The following is a 23034-nucleotide window of genomic DNA, read 5'->3' as shown; positions in this document are numbered from 1 at the left end:
AAAAACTGATTTCATTTGGAAACCAAATGAAATTAATCTTCAAGATCAAAAAATGACTCGATCTCTTCATTCGTCAAATCATTAATCAAAAATTCATTTACTTTGACTTGCTTTGCATAAAGGTTGAGAAGCACACCGTTCTTTGAAAATGATGAAAAACATGCAAGAACACAACCACGCATCTTGATTTCTCTGTTTTCATTGAAACATTTGCTTTGATCCATTCTTTTGTTGAACTCATCAAAAAATGGAGTATTTTTGTTCATCGAAATGCCGATGCCACCAAAACAAGTAACATTTTCTTTGCCAGCCAAACGATGGATCCGATCAAAAATCTCGTAATCGACAGGTTTCAGACAAAGTTGCAGCCTTTGACCATATTTTGTGATGACAAAATCACCCTTGAGTTTTTGGAGAAGATCTTTGCCATTGTATTGAATTTTTTCGAAATTGTTGCCTTTGTAACTTGATGGTATCAATTTGAATTTTTCAGGTTCAAGAGTCATATTTTAAATAAAAAAAATAAAAAAAAAATTAAAAATTAAAAAAAATTATTTCATTATTATTTGCATTGATTTTAACAAAAGAAAAAGAGAAACGGAATAACCAAGAAACTTGTGAAAGAAAGGAGTTTTTTTCTCATTTTTAACAAGTTTTTCAATATTCTTAAAGATATCCTTTTTCAACCTCATCTCGTGTTTGAGTCTGTCATTGAAGACTTGCATGAGTCTTGTCTTTGTTTCTCCCGTTTGGTTTCAAAAGAAATGAAATGTTGACTCATGATTTTCTTGAAGATTGTCTTTTTCAACATATTGCCGATGTTTTTGTCTGTTTTCTTCTGATTCATTTTTGAAATATTCCAAAAGCACTTGAAGTTCTTCTTTGTTTAATTTTTCCATTTTAAATTAAATGACAAGAAATTGAAAAATCATTTAAAATGGAAACTCAAGAACCTGAAAAAATCAAAGAACCTCAAACAAGTTCTGAAAAGAAAGAAAAACCTGATTCTGAACAAATCACAACAACAACAAAACAAACAGTTCCAAAAAATCCAGGAAGAATTGCGGCTGGAAAAAAACTTGCTGAAAACAACAAAAAAGCACGTGAAGCAAAGAAAAAAGCAAAAGAAGTCACTCTAAGCGACACTCAAGAACAAAAAGAAAACCCTATATCAACTGAAAATGAAAGCGAACAAAGAAGCTCATTTTCACTCACTCAAGTGCTCTCTGTTGCCAGCATTATTGTTTCACTTGCTGGATTGTATTACAAGAGGGAAGAATTGAAACATCTTTTCAAATATAAAAGCAAAGTGGGAAGCGAACGAAGTGAGCGTGAGCGTGAGCGAAGCGAAAAAGCACAAAAACAATTGATCGATCACATGGTCGAGGTTGAGAGGCAAAATATTGAAAGAAAAAAATCTCCAAAATTAAAACAAATGGATTAATTTGTTTTCTGAAATAAAATGTCAGACAATAAACTCGTGAAAACAATGACTGATGCTGCAACAATCACTGGATTGGCTGCAGGATTTGGATGGATTGCAAAGAAAGTAATCAAAGAACCCATGACTTCTGATCCTTCCTCAAATCTCATGAATTATGTGAAATTCACTGTCATCATTGCTGCCTCATTAGCAACAAAAGATTATCTTGAAAAACAAAAAATATTGCCAAGTTAAAATGGCAAGCATCGCAATCATGATTGGAGGAGCAATAATCAATGCAACCGCCTTTGTTGGTGGATCATATCTCGCAAAATTTATTTCTGGAGATTCAGAATCAGCCTCACTCGAGGAAAAAAAGAGACACAACCTGGCAGTTGAAAAATATCAAAAAGAACTCGAAAAATACGAAGAAAATCGTGCAAAATTGAATGATTAGATTCAAACAAATGACAGAATGAAAGATGAAGCAAAACAAAATTTCGCAAACACTGACTTTGCTTTAAAACTTTATAACAAGGTTCATCAACAAAAAATTGATCATCTCAAAGAACCTCAATTTTCAGACTTTTACCAACCAAGCGAATCTCAAAAACAGGGAGAGTTGATCTTTGTTGGAACATCAGCTTTGGCTATTGGATTTGCAGCAAGTCATTTCCTTTAAAAATGTCAAACAAAAAATTGTCAAAAATTTATTATTCCCCAAAAGGATATTGGAAAGGCTTTCAAGCAGCGAAAAAACTTTCTCAAGAAGCCAATGTTCCAGAAGATGAAGCGAAACTTTGGTTGATGAAACAAGCAATCTGGCAAATCTATCTGCCTGTTCCAAAAAACATCCAAAGACCAACATTTGATGTTGAACTTCCCAATGCAGTTCATCAAGCCGATCTTCTCTTTCTTCCTCATGACAAACTCCCAAGAGGCAGAAAAATCTTCAAATATGCCCTGACTGTTGTTGATGTTGCAAGCAGATTCAAAGCTGCTGAACCTCTCACTTCAAAAGATTCCTCTGAAGTTTCAAAGGCTTTTCAGAAAATTTACAAAGGACCTTTGAAATGGCCAAAAATTCTTCAAGTTGATCCAGGAAGAGAATTCATGGGTGATGTCACAAAGGAAATGACGAAACATGAAACAAGAATCAGAAGAGGAAATCCAAATGTTCACCGTGATCAAGGAATTGTTGAGAGATTCAATCGAACTTTGGGTGAAAGACTTTTCCGTTTTCAATATTCCCAAGAAATAAATTTTAAATCTGGTGAAAGATCCACAGAATGGGTAAAAAGGCTTCCAGAAGTTGTAAAAGCATTGAACAATGAAACAACTCGACTGACAGGAAAGAAACCAATTGACGCAATCAAAGAAAAGGTTGTTGATTCGAAGAAACCAAATTATTCCAGACCTGTTGGAAAAAATGAAAAGAGACTCGATTCTTCAGTGAATGTGAGGTTTCTTTTTTGCTCCTGGTGAACTTGAAGGAGGTCAAAGAAGAGCAACTGATCCGAATTGGTCTCTGAAAGTTTTTTCAATTGACAGAGCAATTGTGAATGAGAAAGAACCTGTTCTTTATTATTTGAAAGATGGTCCAAAAAGAGGATTCGTCAGAGAGGAGTTGATGATTGTTCCTCCTGGAACTGAATTGCCTCCGGTTTGAAAGCGAGCGGAGCGAAAAATTTCTTTTTGATTGATCAAAAAGAAATTCAGTATGCCACACTCTCAAGCTCTTTGTTCAAAATGCTGAATTGCGCATCAGCCAAGATGAAGATGTGGCATTTGACATTTCCTGAACCACTTGCTTTTCTTTTGATTGACAAATAAACTCCGTCTTTTGTGTTCACCAATCTCATTCCACTTCCATGAAGATCATTGTCTTTCATGCTCCTGAGATCGATGAACAATGCAAACTTGTCTCCAGCAAAGAATTCAGTTGCGTTCATTGACGAGTTTTCCTTTCCAAATCTTCTGAGAACTTCGTCAAACATGTCTCTCGTTTTCATTCATTGACTGAAAATCTTGTTTGGAACTCCATTCACGTCAACTTTCACCTCTGTGATGTCAGGATTGAATGTTTTTTCTGAATCTCTTGCTCCAGCTGCGTAAGGTTCGAAGAAAAGGAGGAGGATTCCCTTCATTGATCTTCTCGGAACATTGATTGACTCGTTGATAATTGAGTCTGTTCCCTTTGCAAATGTGATTGTTTTGTGATGAGTGACATGCTCAAACATGAAACGATCTCCGTTGAGAAGATTTGAATTGACTTCATCTGAAAGCTTTTTGCTTTGAATAACCTCATATTCAAGCTGAATGTTTGTCAATTCATATGCAAGTTTTGTTGCATCCGATCCCTTCACAACACCGCTTGCAGGAGCAAGGGTCAATTCAAAAACCAGTTCATCAGACAAGGCTCTTGGATAAAAAACTCCATGATCTTTCAAAATTTCGTGATCAAGTCTGATTCTGTATTTGCTTTTGAAGATATCATTGAGCTTGTTTTCCTTCACGACTGAAGAAGTTGGTTTGTCTCCAGCATTGGATCTGATTTTTGAGAGAGCCTCAGATTGAATTCCCTCGCTCAACATGTTTTCTCGTTCGTGTTTTGTCAAAAAAAGATCTTCCCATAGCTTGAAAAGATCCCAACCGTCTGTGTCAACAAGAATTTCTCCAGCAAACTTGATTTTCAATCTGGAAACCAACGCTCTTGAAACATTGTTCACCAGAAAATTATTTGCATGACCACTCACGACCAAATCAAAAATCAAAGCGAGTGAATCTGGAACCAAGACTGTTCCCTCATGAAGCTTTGGAACTGGAATCCTGAGTGTTTCACCTGGGGAAGCTTTGTTTGGATTGAATGTGACTCTGTGAACAGTTCTGTCTGCCTTGAGAGCGTTTGATGTTTTTTTCTCAAAATTCGGATTGATTTTTTCACTGACTTCCATTTTAATATATTATTTTTAAAATGGCAGAATACATTCCTTTAGAAGATCTTGATCCTGATGAAGAAGATAAAAATGAAGATAAAGATGATGATGATGATGATGAAGATTCTGATCAAGAAATAAACAATCCCAGTGAAAGTACTCCAAAGACAACAATGAACAGAGATTATGGAAAAGAAGGAGCAAGACCAAAAACTGCAGAAACATCTTTCATTGAAGGTGAAACTCAAGGTCGAAAAACTTGGGGAAACTCGCAATCCCTCACAAAAGATGCATGGGATGATCTCAGTATATTATACCCAAATGCAGAAGATGATAAACTTGAAGCTTCATTTTTCAAAGATAAGATAGAAGTCAGGATGAAAAAAAGTGGGAAAAAATTCTACCCATTAATGACCAAAGAGCAAACAACAGGAAAAGAAAGATTAAACCCACAATTGCCAAAAGAAATATTATCTGCTTTGGGAACTGATGCTGAATCTTTGATCGCTAAAGATAATTCTGAAATAAGAGAAAACCGGCAGAGACTGAGAGAAGCAGAAAAACAATTGAAACAAGCAGACAAGAATGCTGAAGAACTCCAAAAAAATGCTCAAGAAATCAGAGATTATAGAAACAAACTCGAAAAAACGCAAGCAAAAATTGATGCACTGGAAGAAGAACATGGTTCGAGTCTTGAAAATCAAACAGAATTGCAAAGACTGAAGCAAATGAAAAAGAATTTGCAAAAAGATTTTGAAAATGCAAAAAAAGAAAATGTGGATTTGCAGAAACAAGTGAAAGCAAAAGAAAAAGAACAAGCAAAGGTTGACAAACTCAAATCTGATCTTGCAAAAAAACAAAAAGAAAGAAACACTCTTGAAGAAAGGCTCAACACGACAAAAACCATCGATGAACTGAATGAAAGAGAGGCTGAACTAAAAAAACAAATTGAAAATGATAAAGTAATCCTAGAAGATGAAAACACTTCTTCCCAACTGAGAGCAGAAGTTGAGGCAAGAGTTGCAGAAAATGAAGAGGAGCTTGCCAGGCTGGGAACACAAATTGAAGAAATAGAAAGAGAAAGGCCTCTTCGAGAGAAAATCAAAAACATTTTCAAGAAATATGGATTCACAGTTTTTGCTGTTTTCCTTGCTGTTGGCACAACAATCGGTGTGATTGTGAATGCGCTCTCAAAAGGACTCAAATCTGTTGCCAAAGGAGTTGGAAATGCTTTGAAAGATCTTGGAAAAAAGCTTGGTCAACTTCTTCCTGGATTGATTGGTTCAATCGTCAGTTTCATCTTCAAAACTGCAGGACAAGTTGTTGGATTCCTTGGAAAAAACGCTTGGCTGTTGATTCTTGCTGTTGCAGTTTTCATGGTTGAAAAGATTCAAAAGAAAGCGAGCGGAGCGAGCGCGCGATAGCGAGTTAAAAATTGAGTTTAATCCATTGGATTGGACTCAACGAAAAATCCGATAAATGGCAAATGCTCCGAGTGATGCCGCAATGATGACTCCAGATTTCAAAGTTTCGTGACGCGAATCGTCGACTCCTCCGGAGTCTTGATTTGATTCTCCTTTTTCTTGGTTTTCACTCGCTTCCTGATTTTTTTTTGTTTTTTGGTTTTCATTTTCTTGATTTGAAGAATGCGAAGTTGATCTGTTGTTTTTTGATTGTCCTCCATCCATATTATTGGTTCCAACTTTTTTCAAGTCAACATTGACATCAGAGTTGACTCCGAGTTTCATGTTTCCAGTTGCTTTTTTCAGATTGTTGTTGTATTTGACTGTGCTTTGAGTGTTAATGACAAAATTTGAAGGCATCAACCATGTTCCTGGTGAGATTTCAAGATCAAGCCTGACTTTTGCCTCATCAATCGCAAGTTGAAATCTTTGGATGCTTTTTGACAAGTCAGGCTGTCTGATTGCATCTTCCATGAGGACGAGAAATTCTCTTTGAGCTTCCTTTGCGCCTCCAAATTCACCAAGGATTGATGATCTGACGTTGACTTGTGCTCCAAGAATGCAATAAACGAATGCTTCAATTGATTGATTGAGTCTTGCCATTCCTGCTTGAGAAAGTCCATTGAGAGGTCCGTTTGGCATGAAAAATTCAAACTGTTTGTCAGCTCCTTGATCATTTCTGATGAAATCAATTCTGTTTCCTTTAGCGTCAGTTCCGCCTTCATCGGAGAATCTTTGACTTGATGGGTTTTCAAGTGTTGCTGGAGGATAAGTCCAATGCTTTTGTGCATAGTCTCCTTCTCCTGGATAAAATATGTTAACATATCCAAGTCCAAAATTTTGACCAAAGGTGAATCTGAAATCTGCGTTTGGCGAGATTTGAAATTCTGCACAGATTCTCTTGTATGAAGGAATGTCGAATTTGTTTTCAGTTTGACTGAATGTGGGATCACCTGGGAGAGCAGATTCACTTTGAATTCCTCCCATTTCGAAGAGAATCCTTCTTGTTGTGAAATAAATGTGAAAAAGAAGGAAAGATTTGATTTGAGGTGGGAGTGAATTGACGAGATTTCTTGAAATGCCTGATGCTGTTGTTGCGCACCAAAAGGCAAAGTTGAGTTGTTGCGGCCAATGGTCAATGTTTGGTTGATTCAGCCATTTTCTTGATTCTTTTCCTGTTTTGTGAGAGATCTTTGTTTTTGTAAAAATTTCTCGGAATTTTGTTGTGAAGCTTTCATTTGGTTTGACAAAAATTTTGATTGGTTGGTTAAGGATTTCCCCAAAAGATTCGGGGATTTTGTCTGAAAATGGAACAGCTGGAACTGGATTTGAAGGATTTGAATTGAGAATTAGCTCGATTGGAAAGCCTCCAAATCCAAGAGCTTTCTTCATTTCAACAGACCAATCTTTGGGGTTGGGTGAAACAATTTGCCAATGTTGACCGGGAACAATAACCAAATTTATTTGAGCTGTTGCATGTTTTTTGTCGGTCATATCAACTTGTGCAACGAATTTGCTGAGGTCAGCGTTGGGAAATTTGGCTTTGAAGTTTCGCCATGCTTTTTCTTCTGCTTGTTCGGAAAGTCGTTTTGCTTCTTTTGGGTGGGAATCTATCCATTTTAACAAGTTTTCCATTTTTTATGTTTTGAAAATAAAATGGTTGTTTTAAATTCAAATGATGAAACAATTTGGCTTGATGAGCCAATCGAAAATCTTGAGTTCATCAGGTTGATCAGTTGCTCTTTTTATAATTCTTGGTACAATTTAAATCAAAGGCTCCTGTGAGCCAACTCGTGAATGCAGATGACACACAGTAATTGCAATTTAGACGGCTACGGAAACTTCCTCAAAAGCTAAAAGAAATTATATCTTTGCCCGATTATGTAACGAAAAATGACCATTCTTGTACTATTAAAATGATTGTCAAATTATTCTGTACAGATTGAATAAGCCGATTATTCTGATGCGCCGATTAAAAAATATCACGTGTTTTTTTTTATTCAAAGTTTATAGGAGCACGCCATGTGCAGCTACGTCATGCAAATTCGTGTGATAGTCCGCGGCTACTGGATTTCGCGATCAGGCTAGTGGATTCTAACCATCACTTGCCCGATGGGCAAGTGAAGTTTTTTTGGGAATTAAAATTACAAAATTACTGTAGGGCAAGCCGATCTCACAAAGGGAAATATGTTCAACAAAGTATCGCATTACGATTCATGCCCGACATAAATGCGTGAAATTTTTCCTTTGGAGTTCAGTCCACACAATCCTCAAGTAAAAATAATGAACTATGACAAGCTCTTGCTAAATAAGAATTATTTATCGACCGCGTCCTTTTGCTTTCCCATAAATTACCAGTTGTAAATTTCGAAAATGAAACATTTTTTCCCTTTGAAACCTCTATGAAAGCTGACAAGATCTTAAAAGTGTTCATTTCACCAGAAATTTGCATAATTTTGTTTACGACGTCAATGATGCGTGACATGGCACGTTCCGCTTTCGCGTGAAAACTGACAAATTAAATTATTTTTTAATTAAATTATTTTTAAATTAAATTATTTTTAATTCTTGAAAGAAACCGCACTTCGTAGAAAAAAACGAAAAAATCCTATAACTTTGCTCAGATTCAACAAAAAATCCCCATTCTTACACTAAAATGATTGTCAAATTATTCTCTACAGAATGAATGAGAGAATTCTGACGCGTCGTGAAACAAATTTTAACGTTTTTTTTTTTTTCACTAATTGAGTTTACGACCCCGGACTTTCTGAAAAACTGAAAAAACTTGAAACTTTGCTCAGATTGAACGAAAAATCGCCATTCTTGCACTAAATGATCGTCAAATTATTCTCTACATATTGAATAAGAATTTCCTGATGCGCCATGAACAACAAATGTTCGCGTGTTTTTTTCCACTAATTGAATTTAAAACTCATTCACTGCGCACGCCCGAAAGTTAACGACAAAACCGACTGATCGACCGACCAAGTCGAGAGTCAGCTATCGCTATAACTCGTTCATTGCGCATGCGCGCATTCACGAGTTAAAAAGAGAGGAGAAATCACCGTGATTGATGATAGACGTTCATTCTGTCAATAGAATTTATCCTGGATTTTACGATATTCAATTCATTGGAAAAGAAATAAAGACTATTCTTGAAAAAGAAAACATAAAAGTAATTTTTCGTGGTGAAAAGGGTTTAATTGTGATTAAAAATCCTGGCAAAGAAGTTATTTTTGATCGTGAACTGTCTTTTCTTCTTGGCCTCAGTCAGAACAACCAACGGAACACTCTGAAAAAAGGAGATACCATCATCAATCGTTTGGTTTCATTCAATAACATCCTCATCAGCTGCAATCTAGTGGATAAAAACAATAATTTTTTTCAATGGAAAACCTTCAACTGTTTTGGCGTGTTTTGACATGATAGGAGAAGCTTACGAAAGAGAATTGTACTATTCAAAAATTATTCCGTTTCGAAAAATAGCAGGTGGAAAAAAAGTTATCAATTCTTTGCGGATCACAGTGACAGAAGAAAATGGTGAGGTCATCGATTTTAATGCGCTTCCGTTGAGATTTGAATTTGAAATTATTTGAGATCCTTTAATAAAATATGAGTGAACAAAATATCATTCCAGGCCCCACGGAGTGGGACCGGGGCGTAGCCCCAAGTGCGCCACAACTTTATCCTTCTTTCGAAGCGAACGAAGTTGGTGCGGAATTCAGATTGAAAAAGATTTGTGATTGTCAAAAACAACTCGAGGATGAAATTTCTCATTACAAACGAGTCAGCAAGAAGTACAAGAGAGCAAAATCAATCGCTTCGAAAATAACATCCGTTTCAGTTTTTTTGACAACCGTGTTGGCATCAAGCAGTGTTGGAACTTCATTGAGTGGAATCGGGATTGCTGTCGGAGTTCCTTTGAGTTTGACTGCATTAATTACGACACTCGTTTCATCGGCTTCAATGGCCGGGAGTCAAAATTGCGAGAGAAAAGTGCGAAAACATGAAAAGACTATTTCTCTCGCTGAATCGTCGCATTTGTCAGTGAGTCGTTTGATTTCGAAAGCTTTGAAGGATGGATTCATTTCTGATGGTGAGTTTGACTCGATTTTGCGAGAGATTGAAAAATATTTTTCGATGAAAGAGCGTCTTCGAAATAAACAAAGAAAGGATTCGACAGTCGAAAGTGAACCGACGAAGGCAGTTGATGTTGATGCCTTGAAAGAGGAGATTAAAAAAAAATATCAAAAAAAACTCGGATCCCTTCTCGACGTAGCGAGTTAAGAGTTGAATTTGAGAAGAGATCGGGTGGTTTTTCGTTGTTTATTTCAAGAGATAAAACAATTCTGTGAAATAATTTCACTTTCTCGGAAATTATTATGCAACAGAGGCTTTCCCGTTTAGAACTTCCTGTTTGTCAAAATCAAGGTGGTTGCCATGGACATTGGACTTTGGTGCTCTTTTCGAAAATGACCTAACTGTCACATGACTTTTTTCAGCCAATAAGAATCATACACACAAGTGATTCTTGTCGGACCGGACAAGAATCAGATGCTTCAAGACGTTTCAAAGCTTTATCAATCTTGGGGAGAAATATTCGAGAAATCGAATCTGTAAAAATGCAAGATCAAGCAAAATGTTATGAAGCAATCCATTCCAAAGAAAGAAGAAAGAAAAAAGAAGCTTTACCAAGTTCATGGGCATGAAACATTTGGCGATGTCTTACGAAGGATTGATTGAAGAAACGGCAAACAACGGAGAAGAACTTTTGATAAAACGACCCGAAGCGACTGAACGAACTCTTTGAGGAATATTCAAGACTTTGTTTTGCAGTTCTAATCCGTTTTATGTCAAGTATGAAGAAGATGCAACCTTTTGGGAAACGGCGTTTCCCGACATCAAACAATAATATTAATAAGATTAGTGAAATTTGCATTTTGGGAAACGCCGTTTCCCGACAAGCATATTAATTATGTTAGCGAAATTTGCATTTTGGGAAACGGCGTTTCCCAACACATATTTTTGTAATGACCGAGCAGCAATGACAAATAAACAGCAGCCATAAATGTTGACAATAAAACATTGTACCATTTTTATTGAGCAAAGTTGAACAAACTGTCAATCTAAAGTCGCTTTGTGTAGGAGCTTAAAAAAGCTTTTGGATTTCCTTCCAAAGGTAAAAAATTGAGAAAGTTTGTTTTTGAATCTTCAAATGAAAGGCTTGAGTTCAACACAAGAAAGGAAGCCTTGGAGAAACTGAAAATATCGGCTAATAGAGTTGCTGATGCTATTAAAAATGGGGGAATAGTTATAGAGGGAGTTAAGTATGATTTCAAAAGAGAATGAATTTATTTTTACAGAATTTCTGTGAAAATATTTCGGCTTGCCGAGGGAAAGTCCTTTTGATTTTTTCTCATTAACCGGCCTCCGCGTAAGCAGATGAAAAGTCCCTTTGAATTTTTTTGGAATTTTTTTTCATGACCTTGGGATTTTTATTTTTTTTCGTGACCTTGGGATTTTTAAGACACCCCAAGGCTAGTTTTTTTTTTTTTGTCCCAGTTCTCTCTTCTATCAACTACTCTTTCAAATAAATTTAGTTGGACATGACTTGTGAGAGACAAATGAAAGATTTTTTTTCCATAAGCAGAGGCAAATGAAAATCCAGGCAAAGTGATCATGCAATACCGTTAGTCTCCAACGCAGCCGTTCTTACTGACGTCACCCAACGCTCCCATGACGACACTAAGAACAGCTGCGTAGAAGACTACAATACCGTGGGCGCTGAACCTAATAGGATATTTACTAAGTAAATGAGTGTAATTTAAACAGGAAATTCCTTTATGAAAATGGACCGGGCGGGAACCATCAGAGTGTATACAACTGACAAACAACTTGCGCCTTTTTCTACAACCCTCGCCCTCGTTCCAATAAGCGCCCCCTCTCTAATAAGCGCCCCCCTCGTATGTTTTTTTTTTTTTATGTTTTAAAAATAGGCACCCCTATACCACGAGCGCCCCTACTCCGTTTCAGTGATGGCACACATTTACTGTTTCAAGGAAAAGCAGCCTTGTCAAATAGGTTTAGAACGGCTCAACGTATTATGTAAAGCCATAAATTAATCACGCGACAATGATCCCTTTGACGGAATTACCGAATCGGACATAAAAGATGCTGCACCCGAAAGCTCTGTTGTTGATGCAAGCGACCCTGATGCTATCGACGTTGAATAGACAAGTGATTTTCAAAATTCCCTTCCATTAAGTGAATATTTACTGTATATATGTAACCTTTACAGTTTCTGTTATTGCTCCTTGTTAAATAAATATCAAAGTTTTGTTTCGCATATTTAGCTGTTTCTCAAAAAATAAATAAGCGCCCTGTTTCGAATAAGCGCCCTCCCTTGAGGTACCATAATTAAATAAGCGCCCCGGGCGCTAAATAGAATCATTACGGTATCAAAAAAAAAAGGATCTTAATTTTCGGAGTCTTAGCTTTCGTGACAGCCCGCATGCGAGCATTCACGAGTTAAAAAATGTGTTATCTTTATTGAAGAAAATATATCTTGGCATTAAATTAAAAACGTCATTCAGTTGAAAGTTTAAATATTGTTGGTTTAATTTTATATCAGAATTTTATAAGAGAAGGGTTGGTAAGGTCAAATTACATCTAATTTCATTCAAGCCATAGGTACCACACGCAGTTAACCCTACTTTATCTAGCTTGATGCAAAGAAGAACCATAAAATTACTACCCTGAGGATGGGAAGCTTCAGCTCACCACAAGGTTACCCCAGGCAACATGACAGCAGTACCCATTTATACACCTAGGTGAAGAGAGACAATGTGGAGTAAAGTTTGTTGTCCAAGTAAACACAAAACACAACAGTAGACAGAGTAGAGGCTAGCCAGACCATACCACAGATGGAACAGTGAAGATAATAGTACTATGCGGATGCCTGTATGGTAAACCCACACATTCACATTTCAACCAAACTATTGTAAATATTTACAACTTTCAAACAAAGTAAAACAATTTTGCCAAGCCCTACAACACGTCTATGTAATTCCTCTGTTATAGTTTGGTTTCATGAATCCTCAAACGTCTTTAATGTAGCCTGCGTAGCTGGCGGTTTTGGCGGGCGGCAAAGCCGGGCCAAAACGAGTGGTGCAGCTGCGGGGGAAATGGAGAGAGAACCGCGACAGTTGTTGCCCTCGGCCCATTTCCCCACGGCTTTGCCACTCGTTTGGCCCTCGTGCCCGGCTTTCCAGTGAGCCCACCTATAAAAACCGCCAGCTACGCAGGCTAACTTCTTTGGTATTTCATTTGATGGTGGTATTAGTATTATCTAATATGTAACCAACCTCATGTCCCTCAAACACAAGCTTTCCATCAGCTAAAGTTTCAATTTTCTGATGCTGGTATTTGTCGCTGTCTCTGAAAACAAATGGATTAATAACATTAAGCACTGATGATACATTGACCAGTAGTTCATGTGATATTGTTTTATGTGCCCCCACACTCTTGTAATGACATATACACCATGTGGTAGCCTTAAACAACCCAAGTTAATTGCCAGAAAGTAACAGGCAATAAGGGAGAGTTGACTGATCTACAACCGTCTGAGAACAATGAATTGCAAATTTATTCTTATAGGTATTATTTTGCATAATTAACTTTTTACTAAAGTCTTCATTTAAAAAAATAATTCAAAGAGGTCTTTTGAGGAAATGCCCAACTGGACACCACCTGTGACCCCACACTAAACAGTGGGGAAAATAATGGGAACACCATGTAGCTAGCAATATTTTATAAGGATACTACATGTTGCAGTACCATGCCAAAATGGGGGCTCAACAAAACATACTAAATATTGATATGAATGATTTGATAAGCCACAATTAAAAAAAAAAACCTTTTTATTAATGGATTTTCTTGAGGAATTGTGTAATTTTCAAAGGATATAGTAGAGTTTTGGCAACAGTTATAAAAGAAACTTTGACCTATGTGCAACAGTTGTCCAAAGTGTGTTAGTATTCAAATAAATTGATGTTTCTATTACACCTTTTGCTAATTATGACAAAACCATATTAAGCGGCCAACCCCTATTAAGCAAACCCTTGCCATTTCCCAAGGGTGGCCACTTTAATTTTAAGGGGTTTGACTGTAATTCTCTTTTTCAATACAGTTTTGTGCTTTAATATAGTTTCCTCAAAGGATATTATACAATCACAAGCAACCCATCATGCAATTATTTTATTTTTTTCTTGAAACCTAAAATGTTATCAAAGGTCTATAGATTCTTGATACTTTGAGGATCAATCATATCACCTATTTATAGTAGCACTTTGAAAAGGCAAAGGAAAAAAAACGAAAAACAAAAAAAAAAATGAATACATACTAAATCACTCTTGCACATTTCCTAACAATGTATGGCTACTTTATAGTATAATGGAAGCAGTAAATTAAAGACCTGTCTGTGCTGAAAAGTCTCTTTGCATTCACATTTACTAGCTGTACTTGTGTTACTAGACCACACAATAGAGCAATCAAAAAGCATCTTGATAGCAGCAATTAATAGGGACTTTTTGTCCATGAGATGCAAATAATCCTAATTTATCTTGACTAGCTTGCATATGCAGTTGGGCGTGTCACATAACACATGCAACTATATATGACAAAATTATGTATGGTCATTGTAGGTCTCTAGCAACAGAAAGCGGTGACACTGTGTTGCCATTTAAGCAAAACATATACAGCAGGAAGACAAATAAGTTGGCATACTTAGGAGACGTCTGGTTTTATCTTGATCAATTAGTCCTGACAGCATCAAAAACAAATAATCTTTAATCCAACCACATTCCTAGGGTCTCTGCCACACATGAATAGGCCACTGTAAGTATGTTCTTTTTTTTTCAGCAGTCATCTGAACAGATTGCTGAGCTTAATTATTAATAAATCATTTACTTTCAATGCTAAGAAAATGCAGTTTCATCTGCAATCAATTATAATTTTTGAGGTCACAAGGTGTTGTAACACCTTGTGACCTCAAAAATGTATGTAAACATACTAGTATGTAAACATACTAGGCCAACACTTCTACCATCTTTCACTCATATTTTGGTTCACTAGTGTAAAACAACACACACAGGGCTGTATATGCATTGTCAGCACAGGGTGCTAACCTTTCACATCAATATTTTTTTTGATACATCTGATCAGATTTCTTACATGTAGTTCAGTATGCCATTTGAAAGCTAATTAAATATGGCTTCCTCTGCAAGGGATTTCTTCAAGGTCAAGAGACATCAGATTGTGCCAAATTTGTCTCCTGTTTCCCTTGGTTACCAGCAGATTTCAAAGTGATGGCTGATTATGCCAATAATTTACAACAGAATTGGTGGCAACCTTCAAGCCATGGTAAATTATATCTTGGTCTATTTCTTCCATTGGCAATCCCTAAATTTTTGCTTGACCACATTGTATCACATTTATAAGACTGTGAAGGATTGCCAACAGTCCAGACTTTTTAGTTACTGTTAGATAGTCTACAAAAGCTTCAGAATTGTAATGCTTGCATGTTATTAACTTTCTCATGTTATGATGCTGAATGCTGGGTGCTAAATACAGTAACTTGGTTGGAAAGATCTGTGTACTCAGCATCAAAATCAGAAATTAAAGCCTTAATGGTTTACAAGTCTTTAAATGGTCTTGCTCCTGAGTATTTATGCACTAAGTTTGCTAAATGCAAGAAAACAGGCTACCCCTTAATCAAGGGACTCTGCAAACAAATTTGTTGTTCCTTTTCCACGAACAAATTATTTAAAAAATAGCTCATTAGCTATAGTGGTGCAGCTCTCTGGAACAGCCTGTAATACTGTCTGTAAATATTTATCTAAGGCAGGCTGAATCACTTAATCAGTTTAAGAAACTACTTAATTTCCATTTTAGGTAAGTTGAGACACAGCATTCAAGGAAAGCAGGTCATCTTTTCATAAGGTTTTAGTATTATTGTTTTGGATTAGGATTTTTACATATTTATACATATTTTCCGATATTCATTTGATAGTTAATCCTGTAGTTTTGTATATGTATTAACTTTTAATTTTTTAACTGTGTGTAAATAAAGATTGAGAAAAGCCTAAGATGCCATGAAATTAGCACTCAGAAGCAGCAACATATTGTAAGCCACTAAATTAATTTTCATGCACTGTCAACCAAGACAAATCCTTGGCAAAAAAAAAAAAAAAACTGGCAATGAATTAAGCCACAGAAATAAATGCTTCTCTAAATATTTTTTAAACAACTAATAATAATTTGTGTTAGTTATTTTAATCATTTAGTGTGAAATACCTGAAAACTAGCTGGTGAGCCTAGCTTGCTGGTCTCACAAAAGCTAAGCGTATTTTCACAATAAACTGCTCTCTAATGCAATTTAATAAATTGTATCCACAAATTTTATAAAACAATTAAGCTCAAATTCACATATCAGTAACACCAGTATACAAAAATCCTTATACAACTCTATGATAAAATTGATAAATGTTAATTAAAATCAAAAAGATAAAAATCTACAAAATACAAGGCTATGATAAAAATGCTAATTAAACAACATTGCCCTTGCTAACATAGCAAATTCCCCTGAAGGATGCAATTTTCATAATTTATTACTTTTTTCTGATCATGAAAAAAATTATTTTCTCAGACTTTTCCCTCACTGTCACTAAACCCTGTCTCTCCTTCATTACAATTTTCCCACTCTCTGCAATTAAGCCAGGTGAATCCACTAAAATTTAATAAACACTTTACTTACCAAGTTACTCTTTGTTTAGACTACAGCAGTTTCACTCAGTTGATGCCATTTTAAATTTGACAAATTAAATCAAACTTAAAAGAGCAAGCTGAACTTTTCAATTTCTGAGTTTTGCAAGCAACAGTCATTGATCATCATGATAGTTTCCCTTTTTAAACAACTTACATCTAGACAAAACTATGGACTACTCAAGGCACCCATATGAACTGCATATTAACTGACTTACGGTATTTCTTCCAGTGGCAAATCTTCATACAAAAGGTTGGTAGCCACTGCTTCTTCTGAAATAGTTATGTGGGTATCCTGATTGGTAAATAAGAAAAATCAAATTATCAATATATCACATTTGAGCAACATGTTCTCTAAATTGTATAATAAATGTTTGTAAAGAATACTTTATTTTGGGTAGCAGAAAACCTTTCCGTAGCAAGACTACATATTTAAATGACCCAATACAAACATCATGCTATCATGAGATAATATGTCAAACTTCACAGGTGTATTAAGTTTCACTTTGGAACAACTTCTTTGGATTTAAATGCTTAAATATAGGGTTAACTTCTCTCAACCACCAGGCAGGCTTGACCACAAATTTCTACTGTGACATAATGTGCAATACATGTTGCTTATAATAATATTATTCAGGGATATATGTCTACAAATGTAGTTCGATCTAGTAAGGATGAGTTTGGCTCACATTTCCTGACATGCTTTGCACAACAGAACTTGTCTTGTTATATAGGCTAGACTTTCACTCAACAAACAAGCACTGTGATCGGTTGATTCTTGGTCATCTGCACCTGATCAAATTCAATTGTATCCTGAACGGGATAAAATTCTGCATTTACTGTTGCTTGCACCTGATACCATAGCACATGATCAGTGTATAATCTTCAGCACATGCTCACATCAGCTTGATCGACAGATTAGCCAGTATGAGAACACTGCCAGTTTTCAGTTTAAAATAACGAAAACACAAATGTCATGGAACCTGAGCCTAAAAGAAAATGTTTTTTTCGATTATCAGCCAAAGAAACTACATCCAATAGAAGGAAAAGATGCTGTGTTCTTGTGAAATTGCCCTGACGGTCTCGTCAATTCTCTACAAATGTAAGCTTATTTCTTCACAAAAGTGGATAAATCCATTGACGTTTTTTCATTTTTTCATTAGGTTTGCCTGGCCAAACTCTTACTATTCAGTCATATAATACAGAGAAACACGAAAACTGTGGGAAAATGCGGTGTTTCGGTGTCAAACAATTCAAGTGAAACATTCATTCATTGTTGTTATGGCTTCTATATTGAATAAAAACATTCTTCCATCTCCTTTATCTTGCCCGTTTATTGGGATTTTACCGAGACAGACGCTCATGTAAAGTTGTGGCTGTGCTCGCAAGAGTGGCCAACAGCACTGATATTGTTAGAGGCAAACAGTAATATCCTTTGTAATAAACCAAAATGTAAAATAATATAAAAATTATCTATAGTACGTGTGAGCCCTGATGCATCAGACATTACTCAGACTCACCGTTCATTTTTTTCTACGGTTATGTTTCTTTCACATTATTTTCTCACTTTTCCAGAGGATAAAAAATAGATTGAAACAAATCAAGAACCAGAGATGTAACTCTTCTCTTACAATACGACAGCAGAATGTATTTCACTACTATTGTTGTCAGTCGCTCTAACTTTGACCCCAAATGGTAAAATTTACATAATTAATATACAAAAGTACGGGTAAGAAAATATGCAAGAATAAATGGGGATTGCATGTACAATAAGCGAACTAAAAAAATATGTACAGGATTGCTTTGGAAAAGGCGAAGATAAAAGGTTCTTGAGTATTGTTGAAGATTTCAGTAATTTTGTGTTACATGAAATTCAAAATAATGGTGCGCAATGCATCAACTTAAGGGTGGAAATGGGCCTTTAATATATAACAAAGCAGTTATTGTATGGTCCTCAGAAAACTAGTTAGTTTTGTTTTCCCTCAAGCTCTGAATTGTTTCCCTCAACATGTACAACATCAGGACTCTAAGGAAAACAAAACTGTTTCCTCAGTGTGTATACAATATGCGAGCCAGCGAGGCATGCGAGGCATGCGAGGCAGACATGCGAGGCGTGTGAGGCATGAACAAAACATGCGAGGCATGCGAGGCATGAACAACCCCCAACATAAACTGCTAACCGTTAAGCTAACCGGGGAGCTATTTAAGCTAACCTGAGTGCTATTTAGGCTAACCGGAGTGCTTTTTAGGTTAACCGGAGTGCCTCGCACGTCTGACTCGCATGCCTCGCATGCCTCGCATGATTCGCTGGCTCGCAGATTGGGCATCCCCGTTTCCTCAGGGGGACCATATATACATTAAGAGTACAATACTTGATTATAAGTAGGTGCAACAATAATATTGATTGAAAAGTTATGCCACAGTTGCGTTAACATTGAAATTATGTTACTCAACTAAGTTCAGTAAGCTTCAATAACAACACCTTTCAACTAGGTTGAGCATGCCACTCTTCACTAGAAATATGAGATTCACTGATACTATAAATTGCTGCTTATAAGCCCCCTGGTTATAGGCCCATCTACCTGTAAACCAAAAAATACATCTGATTATAACCCCCCCCCCCCCCCCCCCGGATTTAGGCCCCCTCCAGTTTCATTTGTATTATTAGTTTTAATTTTTTTTCCAAATATTGACATTTTAAAGCTTAATAATTATTAAAAACCAGTACATGTAAATGAAAAACGTATTTCGATGAACACTGCAGCTTGTTTGGAAACAGAGTTTTTTATTCCAGGTAATAACCTGGAATAAATAATTTTTGTGCTTAAGGCTAAGTTGTAATGCTTTTAAATTTCTCAAGGAAAACTCTTATAAATGTCTGATATGTTCTACTGGCATCTTAAAGGCCCACCTTCACCCAAGAGTCATTGTGGTCGTTCGTTTTTGTTTTGAAATGCAGTATTGTCCAAACGCGTGGTCTTATTGGCTCTACGAGCTCAAGAGGTTCATACGGGTTTCCTCTACGACTCGTGCTGGAGGGAAAGACTATTCGTGATCGCTTATTGCTTTCTCACTCGACTCCCGCTCAAATAAAATAGGGGGGTTTTCATACATGAAAACTGTTCCTCGGCGCGCAATACATCTTGGGTGAATGTGGGCCTTTAAGTTTATACCCTCCTTCAGAAACTGATAGTCACATTAAAATTAAATTCCTCAGTCAAATTCCATAACTTAAATGATAGAAATGACTGAATTTTGAGAAAAAGCCTGATGAGATATGACAATTCTGTAGTTTTTTTAATTAATATTTATAAAAAATTGTTTTATTTTGACCTCAATAAAATGATGTATGGATCAATCAAAAATTAGGATCCTGTACCACCTCAAAAAAAAAAAAAAAATAAAGACACAACAGATTAACAAACCTCAACTGGTGCTCTCTGTTCCCTCTCACCAGACATTGCAGGAGAAGTGTGATCTAAATCTGTGATAAGGCATGACACAATGACAGTGTTAAAAATGTAGTCTAATGAGTTCCTGGGTGAAGATAAAGTCAGACATATCCACACCATCAATGCTTTGCTGAATGTTAACACTTTGCAGTACTAAGTGTTCAAAAGCACTTCTCAAACTCATTAATAATTATTCATCAAGAGAAAACAAAGAAAATCACTACAGTTTAACTGTAACCTTGTTGTTACAGTGTGTCCATATGCTAGAAAAACAGAAAAATAAGATTAATTCAGGAGAAAAAGGGAGATGAGGAAAATAGGCCGCATCTCACCTAACAATGCCTCTACTTAAAGATTTCATTCTGGCTCACACAAAGCTTTAACAATGATAAAATAGTTAACTTTAGTTAAGTTTTCCTCGCTTCAAAGCTCAGAATTTGAGTTTGGGATGCCTGGAATTTAGCCTGTCATCTTTATACTAATTTTATCAAATTCTTATCTCTGCAGGTCAGGCATTCTGTTCTCAACCATTTCCCAACCTACCATTTCGTTTTGTTTTGCGATTAGTACCATAAGCCCACATAAGCACCAGTTTTTGCATCTAAGAGCTAATTTTTTTATTTGGTACACACGCAGTTAACTTTCATAGACATTAATATCTAACAGTTTAGACATTTCAACCAACAATTTTGGCATTTAAGTAGAAATAACCTGAGATCACACCTAATTTTAGCAGCACTTTGTTTCCTCTTATTTGGTGTCTCACTAAAATTGGGCCTGCAAAGCAGAATGGGTGTTGGAATTTGCAATCAAATCTGATTTGTTGTTGGAATCACCAGAGGACACAAGCACTGCACCTAATTGTGAAGTGAACTGTCATTAGCAATGAGAGTGCCTGTTCAATTGGCCATGTGGTTTTTGTCAGTTGTGTGAATTGTGGACATACAGTGCTTGGTAACACAGTTTGTTTCGTTTATCTACCATTATAATGATAGCAAATTCTAAGCTGCCATCAATATCTAACCCAGATTTACTTGAAAGTTCATGAAATGTTCTCAGCAAGAGTAATAATAAATTAAAGTTAGAGCCATTTTTTATAAGTGAGTTTGAAATGAAACCCAGTCATGATCAGTTATTTTATTCTTTTTTATGTCTGGGAAGCCCGGCTGAAAAACCTCTAACTTAATATAAACAACTTCGAAAATTACCCAAGCACAGCTTTAAGAGGAAAATGCAAGACCTGTTACTCCATATTTTAATAAAAAAGGATGATTATGTTGGCATTCCTACTCTTATTTCTGTGTTTTCAAAACTGAAAGTTACCACATGATCGTAAGTAAATCAAGCTATTTAGAGTATAGCAATTTATATTTCTTTTTCTTCATATGTTCACTTATTTTGTTTTCTTTCTTTTGTTTTTCAATGTTTGTATGGCTCACTGACAAATTGTATATAGATTTCTGTTAACTCCAATTAATACTTATAAATTAGTCTTCTCACTACCCGCCTAGATTAGCTCTAGCTACTTGCGGGTTAGCGTTGTCCTTAATTGTATATTAACATTTTTGAATAAACTTGAACTTGAACTGATTGAGCTTTACTGGTTTGTATCCATTAATTATTAATTGCTCTACTAGTAAGCATCGATGTTAATTAATTATATTTTTACATGTACTTCACATTTTGGTTAGGGTGAGAAAAGCTAATGACATAAAAAATTTGTAAAATTAATGTTTTTTTTTTATATTTTTTTTATTGAAGAAGGCCTTTACCAAGAATCTCCAATGACAAGAAACATGTGCTCTATTTGAGCTTAGATCTCCAAAGTGATTATAGGAAAGTGGATCAGCATAATTGGTAAAAGCTTTCACTGTAATTTTTACCACAATCTCATCTAACCCAGAGTCTTCAGGCTCCTAATGGCCAGTGGTTGGTTGCCTGGAGCGACACTAAAAAATCATATTTTTTGATTGGCTGACCCGTTCTGTTAATGTCTCTGCCTTTCATTTAAATTTTTAATCACAGGATTTCTCCTGTCCAAAATTGAATACCACAGAGTCTCTCCTAAGAGCTTCTGTCATACCACACAAAGGCAAGGAAATTAAAACAAATAAATAAATCTACTTTGCTTAACAAGGGTGGCACTTAACAGTCTGTTAGGTCTGACAAACCTGTGGCCGTCAGATTCCAGATCAAATTGCAATTTAGACGTGTTAATTTTTGAGGAGAGGGGAAAACTGGGGTAACCAGAGAAAAACTTCTCAGAACAAGGACGAGAACCAACAACAAACTCAACCCACATACTTTTATGATACCAAGTTCTGGAATCAAAACCTGGGCCAGATTGGTGTGAGGTGAGTGCTATTATCTTTGTGTCATCCCTGCTCCCATAAGGAGGATCAAGTCTTCAAGTCAGAGTTTCTCCAGGTGACATACAGGACCACATATACACGTGTAAAAACAGATACGTGATCACTTTTCTTAAGTATGTTCATGGACTCATAGATTGTGATTTTAAAATTCTTAGGAACAGTGATATCCATCGAGCTATATAATACCCAGAGAATGATTTCTGTCTCCCACTCATCCAAGCAAACTATGGAAAGAAGAGACTCCTTTACCAGGGTATTAAGAAAAGGAACCTTTTAGAACAGTCTTTCAAAGACATAGACTCACTTTTAATTTTTAAGCAACATATCAAAAGCATGTTTTTAGCTAGTTTTTAATTCTTATTCCTAAATTTTATTCCTTGTTATTGTGTCTTTGTATTTTCTATTTTAAAAATATTTGTAATTTTTAAAGCATTTGTAATCTTTGGGAGCATTAGTAGTTTTTTTCGCAATCTACAAGGCCCAACTGAGTATCGCTTTCCTGATGTGGGTTCCCTGTATTATTATTATTATTATTATTATTATTATTATTATTATTATTATTATTAT

The 23034-nt window shown here is 35.9% G+C and overlaps 1 protein-coding gene across 1 annotated transcript in view; it reads right to left on the bottom strand.

The window, feature by feature from the left end:
* LOC146457983 (uncharacterized) overlaps positions 1-23034 on the bottom strand; it is a 97208-nt gene that overhangs the window by 11686 nt on the left and 62488 nt on the right. The window contains exons 8-10 of the mRNA XM_085091084.1: positions 20069-20121; positions 16862-16938; positions 13187-13259 (exon numbers count right to left, since the gene is read on the bottom strand). Of these exons, the coding sequence (XP_084947210.1) occupies positions 13187-13259; positions 16862-16938; positions 20069-20121 (203 nt within the window). The remainder of the gene's footprint in view (positions 1-13186; positions 13260-16861; positions 16939-20068; positions 20122-23034) is intronic.

Source organism: Pavona decussata, unplaced genomic scaffold, assembly GCF_977016875.1.
Source record: "Pavona decussata unplaced genomic scaffold, jaPavDecu1.1 SCAFFOLD_234, whole genome shotgun sequence".
NCBI lineage: Eukaryota > Metazoa > Cnidaria > Anthozoa > Scleractinia > Agariciidae > Pavona > Pavona decussata.
Note: the sequence above shows the minus strand (reverse complement) of the source record. Positions and strands in the feature narration are given on the sequence as shown.